Source organism: Carassius gibelio, chromosome A1, assembly GCF_023724105.1.
Source record: "Carassius gibelio isolate Cgi1373 ecotype wild population from Czech Republic chromosome A1, carGib1.2-hapl.c, whole genome shotgun sequence".
NCBI lineage: Eukaryota > Metazoa > Chordata > Actinopteri > Cypriniformes > Cyprinidae > Carassius > Carassius gibelio.
Window position 1 is genome coordinate 1,230,470 of NC_068371.1, and position 18,412 is coordinate 1,248,881.

The 18,412-nt window shown below is 42.5% G+C and overlaps 1 protein-coding gene across 3 annotated transcripts in view; it reads right to left on the minus strand.

Moving 5' to 3' along the window:
- The window catches only part of chst10 (carbohydrate sulfotransferase 10), a 90,825-nt gene that overhangs the window by 53,144 nt on the left and 19,269 nt on the right, over nt 1–18,412 (minus strand). For all 3 annotated transcript variants that reach the window (XM_052545521.1, XM_052545438.1, XM_052545355.1), the window contains 2 exons: nt 6,083–6,180; nt 5,709–5,943 (listed from right to left, as the gene is read on the minus strand). In XM_052545521.1, coding sequence (XP_052401481.1) covers nt 5,709–5,943; nt 6,083–6,180 — 333 coding nt within the window. The remainder of the gene's footprint in view (nt 1–5,708; nt 5,944–6,082; nt 6,181–18,412) is intronic.

Below are 18,412 nucleotides of genomic sequence, written 5' to 3' on the forward strand. Positions count from 1 at the left end.
TAAGCATGTTTTAAGTCTAAAGGAGATATGCAGGTTGATGTCATACTTAAGTGAAAGTGAAGTGACATTCAGCCAAGTATGGTGACCCATACTCAGAATTTGTGCTCTGCATTTAACCCATCCGAAATGCGCACACACACAGAGCAGTGAACACACACACACACACTGTGAGCACACACCCGGAGCAGTGGGCTGCCATTTTATGCTGCGGCGCCCCCGGGGAGCAGTTGGGGGTTCGATGCCTTGCTCAAGGGCACCTAAGTCATGGTATTGAAGATGGAGAGAGAACTGTACATGCACTCCCCCCACCCACAATTCCGTCCGGCCCGAGACTAGAACTCACAACCCTTCGATTGGGAGTCCAACCCTCTAACCCTCTTAAGAGGGTAGTTCACCCAAAAATGAAAATTTTATGTTTATCTACATACCCCCAGGTCATCCAAGAGGTAGGTGACTTTGTTTCTTCAGTTAGAACACAAACCAATAATTTTAACAGGACCAATTTTAAGTGAACCATTGACACTCCTAATTGAGATTGTAGATAGTGTCAGTGGTCCATTTGAGAGATAGATAGTGGTAATGCATCCCCATAAAGCAAGGCGAAGAAGAACACTCCGTCCTCATGTGCCTGCTTGAGAACACAAATAGGTGGACGGGCTCAGAAGAGTTCTAACAGTTTGCACATTGTGTGAATCATATGTAAAAATAAATAAATAAATAAATAAAAATCCTGAGGCTGAACTTTTTTCCGGGGGCAGGGCGGGGCAGCACATGCAAAGCATGCAATGACTGTGACAACTTTAACATTTGAAAGAATACTACGGCAAAGTTATTGCTTTCTTTATTCAAACTGATTTTCTTTTTCATGAATATATGATTGATTTTACACTTCGAAAATTATGACCTATATCATCGCTTATCGACACTAGGGGTGTGACAATACACTTAGCTCACGAGATGAGACAAAATACAGATACTTGGTTCACTAGAATGTGACAATATTTTAATACTGTTTTTAAGAAGTTTTTAATAAAATGTTTTGTCTTTTTATTACAAAAGGAAAACAATGCAGTTGTATTTAGAAATATTTTAACTAATCTAGGGCTGTAACTATGGGGGTAGGATTGTAGCAATATTCCAAATTAATAGATTACGATCCACAAATCAATGTAAAGCTATTCACAAAAAATAATCGTATCCACAAATGAATAGAATGAGATCCACAAATATATGTTAGGAGTCTTACAAAATAAAATAATTAAATTCACAAATATATAAAAAATAGATTTGCTAGTAAAAAACGTATTCAAAAATATTTTTGTATGTCACAAGCACAATTCTACCTACATTCATTTGTGAATCGCTTTCTGTACATTTGTGAATTGCTTTCTGCGCATTTGTCGATCACCTCACGCATTTGTGGATTTTGACACAATTCTAGCGTCACCAATGCAGAAAAATCCACAAATAGGTTGACTCCACCCACCGTCTACTTAACCCAATCAGATAACACCCTAACGCTGACCATTCACAGCACGCTCTCTCTCCAACCAATCACGTTTTGCCTAACAACCAGGGTGGGAACAGACACATGAACGTAATGCTGTGTTCACACCAAATGTGAATAGAGCGTCAAATTCTCGTCTACCGCGTCTAGTTTGCCGCTTGACCATTTTGAGATAATTCGCGCGAGTAATTCGTTTTATTCGCGAGTGAAATTAACTTCACAACTCAACAGACGCGAATTTGCATTTCAGGCGAGAAAGTAGTTGTTTTAAACTCAAATATGCGTTTTATTTATAATGACAGCATCTATTTAAAAAATGTGTTTCACCGATCTGGTTCTTTTCGTCAGTTAATTTCAATTAACATGTCATGCAGTACATTGCATTACAGGTAACGTAACAACAGCATTACTCCCCTCAGTTCACGCATGCTCGTAGTATCAGAGACGATGCCACTGCAGGGGGTGACAAGGGGAAACTCATTCAATCGTTTTGCCTGTTTAATAGGGACAAGGGGTCATTTTTCTGATTCATTATGGGAAAACCGAGTCTCATATAATATGCAGTGGAAGATCTGAACCCAAACATATGTCTGTATAATTAAAGGTGCCATATGCAAAAATTGAGGTAAAAATATCCATAACATGACCTACACGCATCAAAAGAATGAGAAGAAATAAGGACGATGATGTCATTAAAAAAATGTCAAGTTATAGTGCTGCAGAGATATCAACCTTAATTAGCATTAGCATTACTAGCCCCGGCCCGACAGGTGTCGTAATACCAGTTTCGGCCATGGGAGGCAGTATGCGGGCAACATAACCACCAGCCAACCTTCAATACACAAATAACACGCACGTCTTGTGGGCGTGCCTGAACCTGATGTCAATCATGTGGAAAGTACAGCACAGTACTTCATTTCAGTTCAGGGAAGAGAGAGAAATTATGGCTCAAGCCCTTGGCAAGAGACCACCACCCGCTACAGGGAAACAACCGCGCTCGGAATCACAAATCAAATCCGATAAGAAAAGGAGCCAAACCAGAGTAAACATCGGCACTGCTTTTAATCGCTGGAGACAACTGATGGACATGAAAGAAATGAGGTTCGACTCTGAACTTGCAACATTTCTTTTCGATTGGTAAGTTAGATGCTGTTAGTATTTCGCTAGAAGTTTGTTTTATATGTTTGTGTATTTGTTTTCGGGAAGTTATAACATAGAAATGTATCGAAGGCTGTTCGATAAACGTGCTAATGTTAGCGATGGCAAACCGTAGCTGCGTTTGATAATTAGCTAGCTATAACTTAACATTACCCATTTTATTATATCATAACTAACCTGCTCTGTCTAGCCTGTTGGTCTCCGTGTCCTGTTTGCTTTGTGGTTTTTCTGTGCGTGAAAAAATTGATGTGTGGTGTGAAAGCGTGTGAAAAGAGTCAACTGTGTGTGTCTCACGGTGAATGCTTGAGGGTTGGCACAATAGATCCAAAGCAGAATAAAGGACAGGTTGATTATTGCTGTTTAGCGTTTGTATTAATCTATGATGTGTACAAGGACATAAAAAATAAATTAAAAGTGATACGTGGACCAAGGTGTCTGAGATTGTTCATTTTAAGTAAAGGATCATAATATTTCGTCCACAACAATATTTAATGAGGTTAACTTATAACTCCTTGTGGTTAGTCTGCACGAGATCAACAAGCTTGTTTGCTTTGCGGCCGCTTTAAATACAAAATAAGCATTTGATCTACGTTAGAGCGTCTGAGCGCTCACGAATTATTCTGCAGCGTCGTGAGCAGAGCGGCAAGAACGATTTTTGACGCTCTAGACGCCGGCGGTGTGAACGCACAGTTAGGCTTCGGCTATGGCTGTAGTGTTGTTGTGAAAGTAGGGGCGGAGCATAGAGACTATGCCGTTTCTCGTTTGTTACTCTAGAGTAGACCAATTCACTTTATTGAGGCATATTGCCCCCATCTGGTATGGAATGTGGAGTATGATTTGATTTTTTTTTTGCCAAACATTACAGATGGCACCTTTAAGGCAGTTGGCAACCCTACTACAGGTGCACATCTAATCTACCCGCAACTTCACACATATTCTAAATCTTGCACTCAATATTGTTTACGTTATAGTTTAATCTAATAAACTAATTCAGTAATTCTAAATGTAAATTATATCCGCAGACTGTTTCGATGGCTGCTTCCTCAAGGAGGTCTCATTTTGTAGGCCACATACATCATAGAAGTTGCCTCGTTTTAACTAGGCAACAATTTACAACAATTTACACCTCACAATGAATAATGGTCCATTTTAGAATTAAGACACCCTTCATGTATGTGGCCGACAAATGCGACAGACTCCGAAATGGTGGTTGGTAGCAAATAATAACTGATTCAATTATTGTGTAAATTGTCAAACTGCCTCACTAGTTATGACAAATAATGACATATCAAGAATCTGGTAAAACTTCAGTTAATTACTGTGTTCAATTGGCATCACTCACCTGTCTTTACTCCTCCTCATCGGCCATGTCGAAGAGACTGTAGCGACGAGTGACTCACGTTCATGTGTCTATTCCCGCCCTGGTTGTTAGGCAAAACGTGATTGGTTGGAGAGAGAGCGTGCTGCAATTGGTCAGCGCAACACGGGCGTTATCTGATTGGGTTAAGTAGACAGTGGGTGGAGTCGACCTATTTGTGGATTTTTCCAGACTTAGGTCTCTGCAGAGCAAAAGTGGGCGTTTATCACCATGTGGGTGTTTTGAAACTGCTGGGTGTTTCTAAATCATGCAATCTAAATGATCCCCCTTACCCAACCCCACATCTAAACCTAACGTCACTATGGCATCAACCAATCAGGTATCATTGTGTAAAAACACCCTTATCTGGTAACTCCCATTACTTTCCTGCAGAGACCTATACTTTTATGTTGTAAATGTATACCTATACATTTTTCTCCACTGGTCACTCTAGAATCCACAAATGCGTGAGGTGATCGACAATGCGCAGAAAGCAATTCACAAATGTACACAAAGCGATTCACAAATGAATGTAGGCAGAATTGTGCTTGTGACATAAAAACAATTTGTGAATACGTTTTTTACTAGCAAATCTATTTTTATATATATTTGTGAATTTAATTATTTTTTTGTTAAACTCCTAACATATATTTGTGGATCTCATTCTATTCATTTGTGGATACGATTATTTTTTGTGAATAGCTTTACATTTATTTGTGGATCATAATCTATTTATTTGGAATATTTCTACAATCCTACCCCCATATGTAACGAATGATTCTTTTGGGAATCAATTAACCTACTGATTCTTTTGACAACTGAGTAATCCTATTTTTTATTTATTTAATTTATTTTAATTTTTTGTAACACAAACAGACTTAAGTGAAAACCAGGCTTTAGTATGACTATTTATATATAAACTAACAATGAACCAATAATAATTGGCTCAAATAAAACATCAAAACCAAGAATTTACAAGATTGTAACAACACTGAACAACACTGTTAAAATTCATAATGTAAAATGCCTATATATATATATATAACATGAACATAACTTAAGTACATTAATGTATTAAAACAAATACCTGTAGAGGGCGCAAACGGCCTGGAGACGTTTCACTTTACAGCTTGATTAAACAATGTTTAAATCCATTAAATTTTAATATTTGGCCACGTGCAGAAACATTTATTTTCAAATCAATGTACAATACAATGGTATATTTGTCAGTCAGTTTCTTGCACAGACCAATCGTTTTGTGTCTTTTCATATCAATGTATCGTCACAAGCCACAGGATTTAATTAGTTTTAATTAGTTTAATTATTAGTTTAATTAAATTATTATTATTATTTTTTTTAAATATATTGTATGTTTTAGCCGTGATTCCCATCCACTTGTATTATAAGACGGATAGACTGCAATGGTTTGAGATGAAAATTTCAGTTTGTGTTCTACTGAAGAAACAGTCACCTACATCTTGGATGCCCTGGGGGTAAGCAGATAAACATAAAATGTTCATTTTAGGGTGAACTATCCCTTTGAAATGTGATGCTGAATTATTATTATTTTTTTTACAGTTTCAAATTAGTTGTAAGATTTATATCCCAAATATATAAGTTATTATACCTAAAGACATATCTTACCATTAAGGACAATTAGCTATTTTACCTGAAGACATATCTTACCATTCAAGACAATTAGAACCTTCTTCCATTGTGTATTTCCAACTTTGGGTGTCTGACAGAAGAGTATTTTGTGCTTGTCACACACAAAAATGCGGTCCAACACAAACTTGCCCACAGTTGTGTGGGTGAGGTTCCACAGAGATGAATTTCTGCAAACAGTTGCTAACAGCTCCAGACGCTTCTCATTCACTGACTGCCAGTTTGTGGGCTCCACCAAAGAGGGACCAACTGAGGACTAATACCCACAACCCAATCAACATACATGAACATATACATAACAGTCAAAAACACATTATAAATAAAAATTTAATTCAAGTTGCTTTTAAAAATAAAGCAAATAAGTGAACCCAGTATACCCTGGCAAACTGTCTTACCAGTATATATGGCTGCGATGCTCCCTTGTCTGGCCACTGTAGATTCATCGTAACAGATGGCAAGGTCCAAACAAACATCTCTGTCCTCTCTGCATAGTCTGAAAACATATTGGAGGGGGAAACTCTCAGAGTGCTTTATGGTCAATGAATATAAATATACAAATAAGTTGTGGGATGTTTTAAATGACAGATACAACATAGCAGGGGTGCAAATCTGGTCTGATAGCTGGTCTGATATCTGCAGGCCCATCACGACAAGGCAGGCAAACCAAGCAATTGCTTGGGGCCCCGAGCTGGCCTGGTTAAGAATAAAGAATAAAATGCAACGACACTGTGTGAGCGCCCCTTTGATCGTCAATGCAGTAACGTGTAATCACACTGTTATCGGGATCCCCCTCAAGGGGGCCCCTCTCAGTAGTCGCTGACAGCAGCCAGCCAACCACCTGATCTCACGTGATGGACTAATATCCGTAAATATTAAGCCGGAACAGTCTATTTATGAATCCTGCATGTTCTGCGTGTCTCTGTTAATGAATGGAGCAGAAGCGCGACTTCCTTTATAAACACACACTGAAGCGCACGTGACGCTCGCGGTAATTTCAGTGTCTGCTGTCTCACTAAATAAGACGAGAACACATGAACAACATCTCCAGAACTGCTCTGACAGTCTCTTCATGAGCATCTGACCGTTTGATTTGAGTAAAACTAGCGTCACATAAAATTTGTATTAATCAAGTATAATCAAGGTGAATCTAGCCATTTATATGTACAGTTATTATTCCATTATAATGATATAGCCTGTGTGTGAAAAGAATGTGCTTGCTTGGCAGAAATATAGACCCTCAGATGAGAAACATCTGGAAAAACATCTTACCCTAACAAAAGTCTAGGGGGACCCTTCTCTCTAGGGAGGAATCAAATTGTAAGCATAAGGAAAACTATATGAAATATATTGAACATGCCTTACCCTGTATAGTGTATAACATTACCCTGTATAAAAAAAAAAAAACACAAAAAAATGTATACAAGGAAATGCCACCTGACATTCAAAAGATATTCAGCTTTATTCTCCTTGAAATAAAGTCTTTTTTTTTTCTGGAAACAAAATCCCAGACTTGATTCTTCAAAATCAGCGGCAGACGACACTACAAGCCCTATTTATTTTATTCTTCTTATTTAGTATTTTATTGTTTGTCTCTGTTCTGAGAAGTGCTGCAGGTGAGTCATAATTTGATGATGTGTGAATCCAGGTTGCTGCTGTTTGTACATTAAAATTAATGTGACATTTTTAATGGGTCAGGAAAATTAACTGGAATGAACATCCCTTTTCGATCCATTTTGGCAGAAATGACAAACTGCAAGCTTTGAATGCTTATATATTCTAAATGCAAATGTTGTCACTGTTTTGAAGCATACTGGCTTATAGATAAACTTATAACTAACATATTGATACTAACACCCAAAAAACTTTAATTTTTATTTCATGGGGAATTTAAGGGAGGATCATTTCGATATGAAACTTGACACCAATAAGGTTACAAGAGTTAATAATTTGTTCCTAAAGCATGCATTAAGCTGTATACAAAAGACAATATACAAAACAGTAATAATACACACAATGTCCCAGGGATACATGTTAATTTATAGCAAGGTTTATCTATAAATTTAATGGAGAAATGTTCTTTCTATGGGCAATATGTGGTTATTCAAATTATAATTATGTGACAGTTAACTCTCCCCAAATTTCTTTGAGTTGTTAAACCATCTTTTCTTGCTGATATACCTTTGTTGCTATGGTAACCAGGGGCATGTTCTGCCTCGGGGTGTTAGTTGTGGCTAAGGGGGTAGTTCACAGACATCCCAGAACCCAGTCCTATTGTTGGGTGAGGGGTCTGTTGGATTATTCATTAAATATAACAGGTCTGTATACAGTGCAACATATATGTCACATGTGCTGTGAAAAAAATCTGTCTGTGTAACAAATAAATATACCCTACTCGCATCTGTACTAGGGCTGCATGAAAAATCAAGATTAAAACTAAATCTCATGCAAATCGAACTATCTAGTGTGATTATGCTATCGCAAACCTTGCAATTATGTTTTTGTTTGAGTCGTTTATAATGAGTGTTTGAGTCACTTATAATGTGCATTTGCAAAAGCAACACTCCTCAAACATCATCATTATAAATATACTTTATCATGGAAATTGCCATTTCCTGGAACTGTGTTATGGTACTTCTGCGGGGAATTTTTGGAGTTTCTCTGTGAGAGCTCCCTATGGCTTTTAGATGCATTCAACCATACTTCACTGACAGGTTGTGCATAAAAAAAAAAAATAAAAAAAACAATGCCAACTTTTTTTTTTTTTTTTTTGGCTCATTGAAGACAACACTCGCTGCTGCATTCTGGATGAGTTGCAGAGGCTTGATATTACATGCAGGAAGGCCTGCCAGAAGAGCATTACAATAGTCCAGTCTGGAGAGAACAAGAGGTTTGACAAGGCGTTGTGTGGCTTGCTCTGACAGGAAGGGTCTAATCTTCCTAATGTTGTATAAGGCAAATCTGCAGGAACAGGTCATTGTAGCAATATGGTCTGTGAAGCTTAACTGATGATCCACCACAATTCCTAGGTTTCTGGCTGACCTGGAACGAGTTATGGTTGACGAACCCAGCTGTATAGAGTAGTTGTGATGAAACAATGGGTTAGCTGGAACCACCAGCAATTCTGTCTTAGTAAGGTTGAGCTAAAGGTAATTGTCATTCATCCAGCTAGAAATATCACTCAGACAGGCTGCAATGCGAGCAGCTACCATTGGATCATCTGGTTGGAATGAGAAGTAGAGTTGAGTGTCATCAGCACAGAGGTGATAGGAAAAGCCATGCTTCTGAATGACAGATCCTAATGATGACAAGTAGATGTAGAAGAGAAGTGGTCCAAGTACTGAGCCTTGAGGAACCCCAGTAGCAAGAAGTTGTAACTTAGATACTTCCTCTATCTGAGAGGTAGGACTTAAACCACAGGAGGATTTGGAATCTGCTCTTGCCAGTCGCAGGTCTTCAATAACTGATAGCAGGGCAGTTTCAGTTGAGTGGCCGCTTTTAAAGCCAGAATGGTTGCTGTCCAGGAGGTTGTTCTGTACAAGGAACATAGAGAGTGGATTGAACACAACTTGCTCAAGTGTCTTTGCAATGAACGGAAGAAGAGATACTGGTCTGTAGTTTTCTAGAACTGCTGGATTAGGGATGGTTTCTTAAGCAGTGGGCTTACCAGAGCTGGCTTAAATTCTGAGAGAAATGTACCAGAGTGAAGAGAGGTGTTGATAATGTGAGTAAGTGAAGGTATGACTGAAGAAGAAAAAAAAAACGCGGAAAACGCGGATGGAATCGCGGAATCCATTCATAAAAATGGAATTTACAGTTTAACGTGCGTGCCACTAGCAGTGATTTCAGCATCTGTCGTCTCACTAAATGAGGATGAAAACACATGAAAAACATCGCCAGGACTGCTCTGAGAGTCACTTCATTAGCATTTGACTGTATGATTTGACCAAAAGCATCATATCACATGCACAGAACTGTACAGGTATTAACGGCAACCCGTCAAAATAAAAGTCCGGTTTTGAAGTCTATTTTTCAGTAGATGTACACTGCCTACTACTACAACTAAAATGAAACAAACATTATTTTTTAAAGGGGGGGTGAAATGCTATTTCATGCATACTGAGTTTTTTACACTGTTAAAGAGTTGGATTCCCATGCTAAACATGGACAAAGTTTCAAAAATTAAGTTGTACGTTTGAAGGAGTATTTCTGTTCCAAAAATACTCCTTCCGGTTTGTCACAAGTTTCGGAAAGTTTTTTTCGAGTATGGCTCTGTGTGACGTTAGATGGAGCGGAATTTCCTTATATGGGTCCTAGGGCACGTCTGCCAGAAGAGCACGCGCTCCCGTATAGCAGAGCACTTAGAGGCTGAGCACAGAATTCACTGATCAGAGCGAGAGTGTCGCGAAATGTCACAAAAGAAGTGTATTTTTGGTTGCCAGGGCAAGACAACCCTGCACAGATTACCTTTACCAAAAAAAAAAAAACAGCATTAAGGGACCAGTGGATGGAGTTTATTTTTACAGAGCATCAACGGAGTTGTGCAAGTGTTTTTGTTTGTTCCCTGCATTTCGAAGATGCTTGTTTTACAAACAAGGCCCAGTTTGACGACGGATTTGGGTATCGTTTATTTCTTAAGGATGATGCAATCCCAACGAAAAAGGGTCACGATCGTGTGTTGGAACCGCAGGCGGTGAGTAAAACTGCTTAAAATATCTCTGCCTTCTTGTTAGTGCGTCCGCCTCCCATGCCAAGACCCGGGAAAAATCGGTACAGACTATCTTTCTCTTATGAATATAATAAAACTAAAGACTTTTTGGAGTTATGAAGGATGCAGTACTACTCTATAGGTACTCAAGATTAACAGGATATTGAGTGAAAACGAGCATTTCACCCCCCCTTTAAAGATTAAAAACATTTCTTCCATGTTTGAATTTCAATAGTAAATCCCCTTTGTTTGGCAAAAAAAGTTTTCTTAATTTTTAGTAATTAAAAGATAAATTAAATTAATGTTTCCTGCCTTGATTTGATTACAATAGAAATTTTAATATACAGAGAAAGGGGAAAAAAATCAAGGCTTTAAGAAAAGGTTTTTTTTTTTTTTTTTGCAATCAAATAATTATACATAATAAAACACAGAATTTGGTAACAATAAAAAATATGGTGTTAAAAAATAAAATGTAACATGGGCCCTTAGAATGTAATTTTTGTTAAACTTTTATTAAACTGATGTGAAAATGTATGTTTCATTATTTTAATTAGACTTGTTTTATGATTAATAAAACTTCAATTTAACTATTAAAAAGGAGTGGAGAAAAATTTAAATGGAAAAAATTTTTCCAGAAAAATTTAAATGAAAATAAAGAATTTAGGAAAATATTTTACAGATTTGATAGAGCCCTATTAGAGTGTGGAATCGGCAAAATCCAATATCAGTCGACCTCTAGTAATAACCTAGAATGCATTCTATGACTTGATGGTTGCTCTGTCAGTTCTTCGTCATCAGTTAGGAACCTAGCTGTGCTATTTGATAGCAATCTTTCCTTAGAAAGCCACATTTCCAGCATTTGTAAAACGCTCTCAGTTACTAACGTAACCTCGGTTCTCTCTAGATGAGGGAACGAGTGTTGCGTAAACTAGCTTAGTAATGTGCACACATATATTCCCAAGGGCATATGCCCAGGTATACATAATAGCGGGTTAATCCAGACCAACGAACGTGGGTCGAAGAATATAATACGACCATCTAAAAGGACATGGGTGCTTATCATAGTATAACAGTCAGGAATGACATAAGTCAGCCTGAACTGCATAGAAGCAAGGCTAACATCAGTTTGACATCTGAGCCAGAGGGACAGATATCCTTGTAGAATTACAGTCAGGGAGGACCTAAGTCAGCCTGATCTGTTAGTCTTAGACCCGTGCTAGCAGCACGCTCATACAACACCGTCTGCACGACACCGAGTCGGGCAGATCAGTGGATATTACACCTACACTGACAACAGCTTAGCCTACAAGGAGGAATTTCCAGGTTATAGAACCTCATGAATGTAGACAGGGAGGCCCAGCCTGCCGTCATACAAATGTCCTGGAGTGAAACACCACTAGACCATGCCCATGAGGAGGCCATGCCTCTTGTGGAATGAGCTCTGATGCCCAGCGGGCAGCAAAGGCATTTAGACTCATAAGCCAGAGCGATAGCGTCAACTATCGCTCTGGAAAGGCTCTCTTTTGACATGGCTAGTCCCTTAGTACGGCCACCAAAAAAAAACAAAGAGCTCTGACTGTCTGAAAGCAGCAGACAGTCTGCCATTACCCTCAGCACCCTGACCGGGCAGAGGAGGTTCACATCGCCCTCACTATCAGATCTTGAATGAGCTGAGAGTGAAATGACTTGTGCTCTGAACGGAGTGGAAGGCATTTTGGACACATAACCGTGTCTCGTTTTGAGAATGACTTTAGAGTCGTTAGGTTCAAACTCGATACACATAGCACTCACAGAGAGCTCCCAGGTCACCCACTCGCTTGACAGAGGGCGAGAGCTACAAGGAAAGTGGTCCTAAATGAAAGATACCGCAAATCCATGGACTGCAGCGGTTCGAAGGAGGTGCCCTTCATAGCATCCAGGACCGTGGAGAGGTCCCAGAACGGAACCAGAGGGGGCTAGGAAGGGTTTAATCTCCTATCACCTCTCAGGAAGCGAATGATGAGATCGTTCCTTCCCAGTGGCTGGCCAAGAATAGGTTTGCCAAACGCTGCTATGGCAGCAACATAAACTTTGAGCGTGGAAGGGGACCTGCCCTTCTCCAACAGCTCCTGAAGGAAGGAGAGAATCTCCTATGTTTTGATCCGAGCACCAGCCGGAAAACACTGACCACTTTGAAGCGTAAAGCCTTCTAGTAGAAGGCGCTCTTGCCTGCGTAATAGTGTTCAACACTCCCTCTGGGAGGTCCGCAGGTACCCATTGATGGCCCAGATGTGCAAGGCCCATAAGTCGTGCCGCGGGTGCCAAATCGCGCCCCTGGCCTGAGAGAGGAGATCCCTCCTCACCGGAATCAGGCTTGAGTTCGTGTTCACTAGCTGCATCAGCTATGGGAACCAATCAGGAACCCTGATTTGCTTGATCACCTGTGGTAACACTGCGACAGGGGGAAACACAAAGCAGGCGGCTGGGCCATACATGGTCCAGCACGTCCCTCCCTTTCGTTAAAAATGCTGGGCAGTGCGCTTTCTCTGGTGACGCAAAGAGATCGATTTCCACTCTGCCAAAGGTCTCCCATAGTAACTGGACTACCTGGGAGTGCAGGGACCATTCCCCTGTGGAAACATTGTCTCTGGCATCCATAGAAATTACTTTTCGCTTTGAGATCATCCCCAAATCCACGCCTGACTGATAACAGTCTGCCACCTTCCAGGGCTACAGTGCTGTAACACAGTTCTGAGTCACCCTGAGGCGAATAGTGCCAGAGGTCCACACTCAACGTGGGACCCGTGTTTTCAGCCAGTGCTTGCTGTAGGAAGCACATGTAAAGCAAGCTCAGTTGGAGCACTGCCGAGGCCGAAGCCACAAGATCCAATATCCTCTGAAAATTCTTGAGAGGAAAAAAGCTGCAGGCCCTGAAAACTGCTGATGAGCATTGTAACGCATGCTCTGGCATCATTGATACAGAGTCCAAATATTTAAAATCAGGTCCCTCTTTACGAAAGCACTTTCTGTAAATGATTTGACCACTGATTATAACATAGATGTGCTCTGTTTGACAGAAACCTGGCTAAAACCTGATGATTTTTAATTTTAAATTAGTCCACCCCCCAAGATTACTGTTATAAACATGAGCCACTGTCAGGATCCTGCCCTGACAGTCTTGTCTGTACTGTCTTTGTTCAATGTGTCTTTGTTTATTTTGTGCCTGAGCACATGGTTGTGTCTCTTGTGTCTACCACGTGCTCCTCTTGTCCCACCTCCTTGTTTTCCCTGGTCACGCCCCCTTGTTTAGTCCCCATTAGTCAGAGTGTTGTCACCTGTTCCTCATGTCTCCGTATGCTTTTATTGTGACCATTTCCCTCATGTGTTTGCCGGTTCGTTTTGTGTGTGAGTTAGTGTCTGCTTAGCGTGCTAGCTTTTCTAAACTAATAGCGGTTTTCCCTTGTCAGTTTAAGTCTGGTATTTGTTAGTTTAAGTTTATCTTGTCACTGTTTATCCTAGTCTAGTTTAAGTGTTTCTTTTTGTTTGGATCTCACTTTTAATTTGACTTAAGTTTGACTTGTTCTTTAAAGTGTTTATTTTCCCCTTTTGAGTTATTTTCTTGGTTAGTCTTCCAGTTATTTCTAGAACTTTGATTTGCATTTTGTTTCTTTACCTTTTTAGTTTACTTTGGTTATTTCCCTAGTTAATCTGGTTTCTAGGTCATAGCACCCTTGTCTGATTTTTGCCCTTTTATTATTATTATTATTATTATTATTATTATTATTATAGTTGTTGTTGTTGTTGTTGTTCTCATGTTGTCTTAAGTCTTGTCTAGTGTCTTGTGAGTTCTGTCTGTTCCTGTCTTGCCTGCTGCCTTCTCCTCCCTCTGACGTGTGTGGCTGTACCGCTATAGTCAAGTGCCCTTGGTTCCTGGTGTTGTGGTCTGGTCCCTTGCACAGCCTCCTCTACAGTCCTGCACTCGGTTGTCACCCAGAGCCCCCCTCGGCGGTCATCCCCCCCCCCCCAACTGCCTGCTCCACTGTCTACCCATCTACCCAATCCTTCTGTCTGGACTGTTCAAGCCACTCCCTCCTATCGTGCTTTGTCTTTTGTCAATAAACATTTCTTGTTCACTCTGCATCTGGGTCCTCTCCCTCAGTAACCCTGACAGAACGAACCGGCCCAGTCAGGACCCAGCAGAATGAGTATCAAGATCCTAGCCCCTGCAAATGCTCAGGAGAGACTGGCCCGCCAGCAAGGCCTGGGTGCACTTCGGCAGCAGGGACAAGAGGTGAGGGCCTTTGCCCAATTCTTTTGGACTATGTCTAGGGGCCTTGAGTACCAGGATGCAGCCCTTAAGGATGTCTTCAACCTCTGTTTGGATGATCCACTGCCTCAGTGGGAGATGGAGCAATTGAGGATCTTGGACTTTTGGAACTTTTCCAATTATTTGCACCACCGCAAGGATTGGCAGATACTTACACCACCAGAGTCCCCCTACAGCGATCACCCCACTCTCACTCCATCGAGTCATGTCCCTGATCATCTTTTGACTCCCACTGAGAAAAGGAGAGTGAGAAGGAGGGCGGCCAAAGCTGCTGCATCTGTCATGGAGGCCTCTGTGCTGGTTCCAGCCTCCGAATCGGCTGAATCCCTCATAGTCACGTCCGAGTCAACCAAGTGCTCTGAAGCAGTCAAGCTCAAGGAAGCCGTGAGGGAGGTTCCCCTGTTAGCCCCTGTTCCTGTGCCAGTCAAGCCTGTTTTAGTCCATTCAAAGCCAGTCAAGCCCAGTCCTGAAAATTCTGTGTCAATGTCAGTTTATGTAAGTCAAGATGTAGGTGACGTGAATGCTTACAGGCCTGGGAGACGAAAGGGTAGGAGGACCCGCGCCAGGAGAGCTAGAGACCTTAGTCTGGAGATCCCTCCTGCAGTTTCCCTGGGTGATCTCAAGTGGCCTGCTGCTTCAGTCATGACCATGGAGTCCAGTGGTGAGCAACCAGCTCCAGAGCTCACTCCAGTGTCTGCTCCAGCCCCTGTGTCTAGCCCACAGAGGACTCCAATCTTGGTGGCCCCAGCGGGCAATTCCACAGCCCTCGAGGGCGGTCAAGAACCCACTCCCAAGTCTGTTCCAGTAGCCCCGGAGGGCAGCTCAGCAGCCCCTGAGGGCGGTCAAGAACCCACTCCCGAGTCTGTTCCAGTAGCCCCGGAGGGCAGCTCAGCAGCCCCTGAGGGCGGTCAAGAACCCACTCCCGAGTCAGTTCCAGTAGCCCCGGAGGGCAGCTCAGCAGTCCCTGAGGGCGGTCAAGAACCCACTCCCGAGTCAGTTCCAGTAGCCCCGGAGGGCAGCTCAGCAGCCCCTGAGGGCGGTCACGAACCCACACCCGAGTCAGTTCCAGTAGCCCCGGAGGGCAGCTCAGCAGCCCCTGAGGGCGGTCAAGAACCCACACTCGAGTCAGTTCCTGTAGCCCCGGAGGGCAGCTCAGCAGCCCCTGAGGGCGGTCACGAACCCACTCCCGAGTCAGTTCCAGTAGCCCCGGAGGGCAGCTCAACAGACCCTGAGGGTGGTCAAGAACCCACTCCCGAGTCAGTTCCAGTAGCCCCGGAGGGCAGCTCAGCAGACCCTAAGGGCGGTCAAGAACCCACACTCGAGTCAGTTCCTGTAGCCCCGGAGGGCAGCTCAGCAGCCCCTGAGGGCGGTCACGAACCCACTCCCGAGTCAGTTCCAGTAGCCCCGGAGGGCAGCTCAGCAGACCCTAAGGGCGGTCAAGAACCCACTCCCGAGTCAGTTCCAGTAGCCCCGGAGGACAGCTCAGCAGCCCCTGAGGGAGGTCAAGAATCCACTCACGAGTCAGTTCCAGTAGCCCCAGAGGGCAGTCCAGAACCAAGTCCGGAGTCCATTCTTGCAACCCCAGGGGGCCCTCAAGAATCAGTCCCTGAGCCCATTCCTGCAGCCCCGGAGGGCAGTTCGTCCACCCGCCAGGCCACTCAAAGGTCAGTCTCTGAGCCCATTCCTGCCGCCCCAGGGGGCAGTTTATCAGCTTCTGAGTCTCTTCCTGTGGCCCAGGAGGGCATTTCGACAGTCCCCACAAACCTTCCACAGTCGCCTTTGGAGCCCGGTCCAGAGAACCCTAATCTCTTTGAGGCCATTCCAGAATCCCTTGCTAGTCATGTCTTGCCAACCAAGAATACCCGGCAATCCGCCCTGACTACCCAGTCCAGTTGGCAACCCTTGCCTGTGAGAGGTGTTCCTGTAGGGAGAGGTGCCACCAGCCATGCCCCCACCTTTGCAGAGTTGGATAGACCGGGTTTCGCCAAGCCGGCAGCACACTGGCCTAACCATTCCCCTGGAACTTTTTCCACCCCTCCCAGCCCACCCCCTGTTTTCCCTGATAGGCCTGGATTTCCAAGGTTTTCATCCCACCCACCCCCCCAGTCAGTACCATCTTGGCCCCCTACCATGCCTGTGCCCCCTTTCACTCCTCCACCCAGGGTGGATGCCTGGAGGCATCCTTTGGAGGGGGGGTACTGTCAGGATCCTGCCCTGACAGTCTTGTCTGTACTGTCTTTGTTCAATGTGTCTTTGTTTATTTTGTGCCTGAGCACATGGTTGTGTCTCTTGTGTCTACCACGTGCTCCTCTTGTCCCACCTCCTTGTTTTCCCTGGTCACGCCCCCTTGTTTAGTCCCCATTAGTCAGAGTGTTGTCACCTGTTCCTCATGTCTCCGTATGCTTTTATTGTGACCATTTCCCTCATGTGTTTGCCGGTTCGTTTTGTGTGTGAGTTAGTGTCTGCTTAGCGTGCTAGCTTTTCTAAACTAATAGCGGTTTTCCCTTGTCAGTTTAAGTCTGGTATTTGTTAGTTTAAGTTTATCTTGTCACTGTTTATCCTAGTCTAGTTTAAGTGTTTCTTTTTGTTTGGATCTCACTTTTAATTTGACTTAAGTTTGACTTGTTCTTTAAAGTGTTTATTTTCCCCTTTTGAGTTATTTTCTTGGTTAGTCTTCCAGTTATTTCTAGAACTTTGATTTGCATTTTGTTTCTTTACCTTTTTAGTTTACTTTGGTTATTTCCCTAGTTAATCTGGTTTCTAGGTCATAGCACCCTTGTCTGATTTTTGCCCTTTTATTATTATTATTATTATTATTATTATTATTATTATTATTATAGTTGTTGTTGTTGTTGTTGTTCTCATGTTGTCTTAAGTCTTGTCTAGTGTCTTGTGAGTTCTGTCTGTTCCTGTCTTGCCTGCTGCCTTCTCCCTGGCTACTGGGTCTCCCCGCCTGGAGGTCTGACGTGTGTGGCTGTACCGCTATAGTCAAGTGCCCTTGGTTCCTGGTGTTGTGGTCTGGTCCCTTGCACAGCCTCCTCTACAGTCCTGCACTCGGTTGTCACCCAGAGCCCCCCTCGGCGGTCATCCCCCCCCCCCCCCAACTGCCTGCTCCACTGTCTACCCATCTACCCAATCCTTCTGTCTGGACTGTTCAAGCCACTCCCTCCTATCGTGCTTTGTCTTTTGTCAATAAACATTTCTTGTTCACTCTGCATCTGGGTCCTCTCCCTCAGTAACCCTGACAGCCACGGCCAAAAGGTAAAGGTGTTGCTTCAATTTATAACAATGTTTTCAGTATATATCAGAGGGCGGGCTTCAAGTCATTTGAAGAAATGGTGCTTCATATAACATTATCCAGAAAAACAAATGTTAATGATAAATCCCCTGTGATTTTTGTACTGGCTACTAGGGATGGGTGGATCAATCTAAATATTGATAGTATCGATGCCAACACTGGTATTGGTATCAGATTGATACAACTGTAATTGAATCGATGTTTTAATTTAAATATCTCTCATCTACGTTCATTATACTTTGTGCATGTCTTCTACCTCTACAATCCTGAGCAAACGCAGCTTTCACATCCTGGCCCACTTTATGGAGCCAGAAGAGTCTCAATAAAGATAAATGCATACACTACATTCACATATGCACACATAGGATTCATACATGCACACACATGATTCATAAATACACACACAAGATGCACAA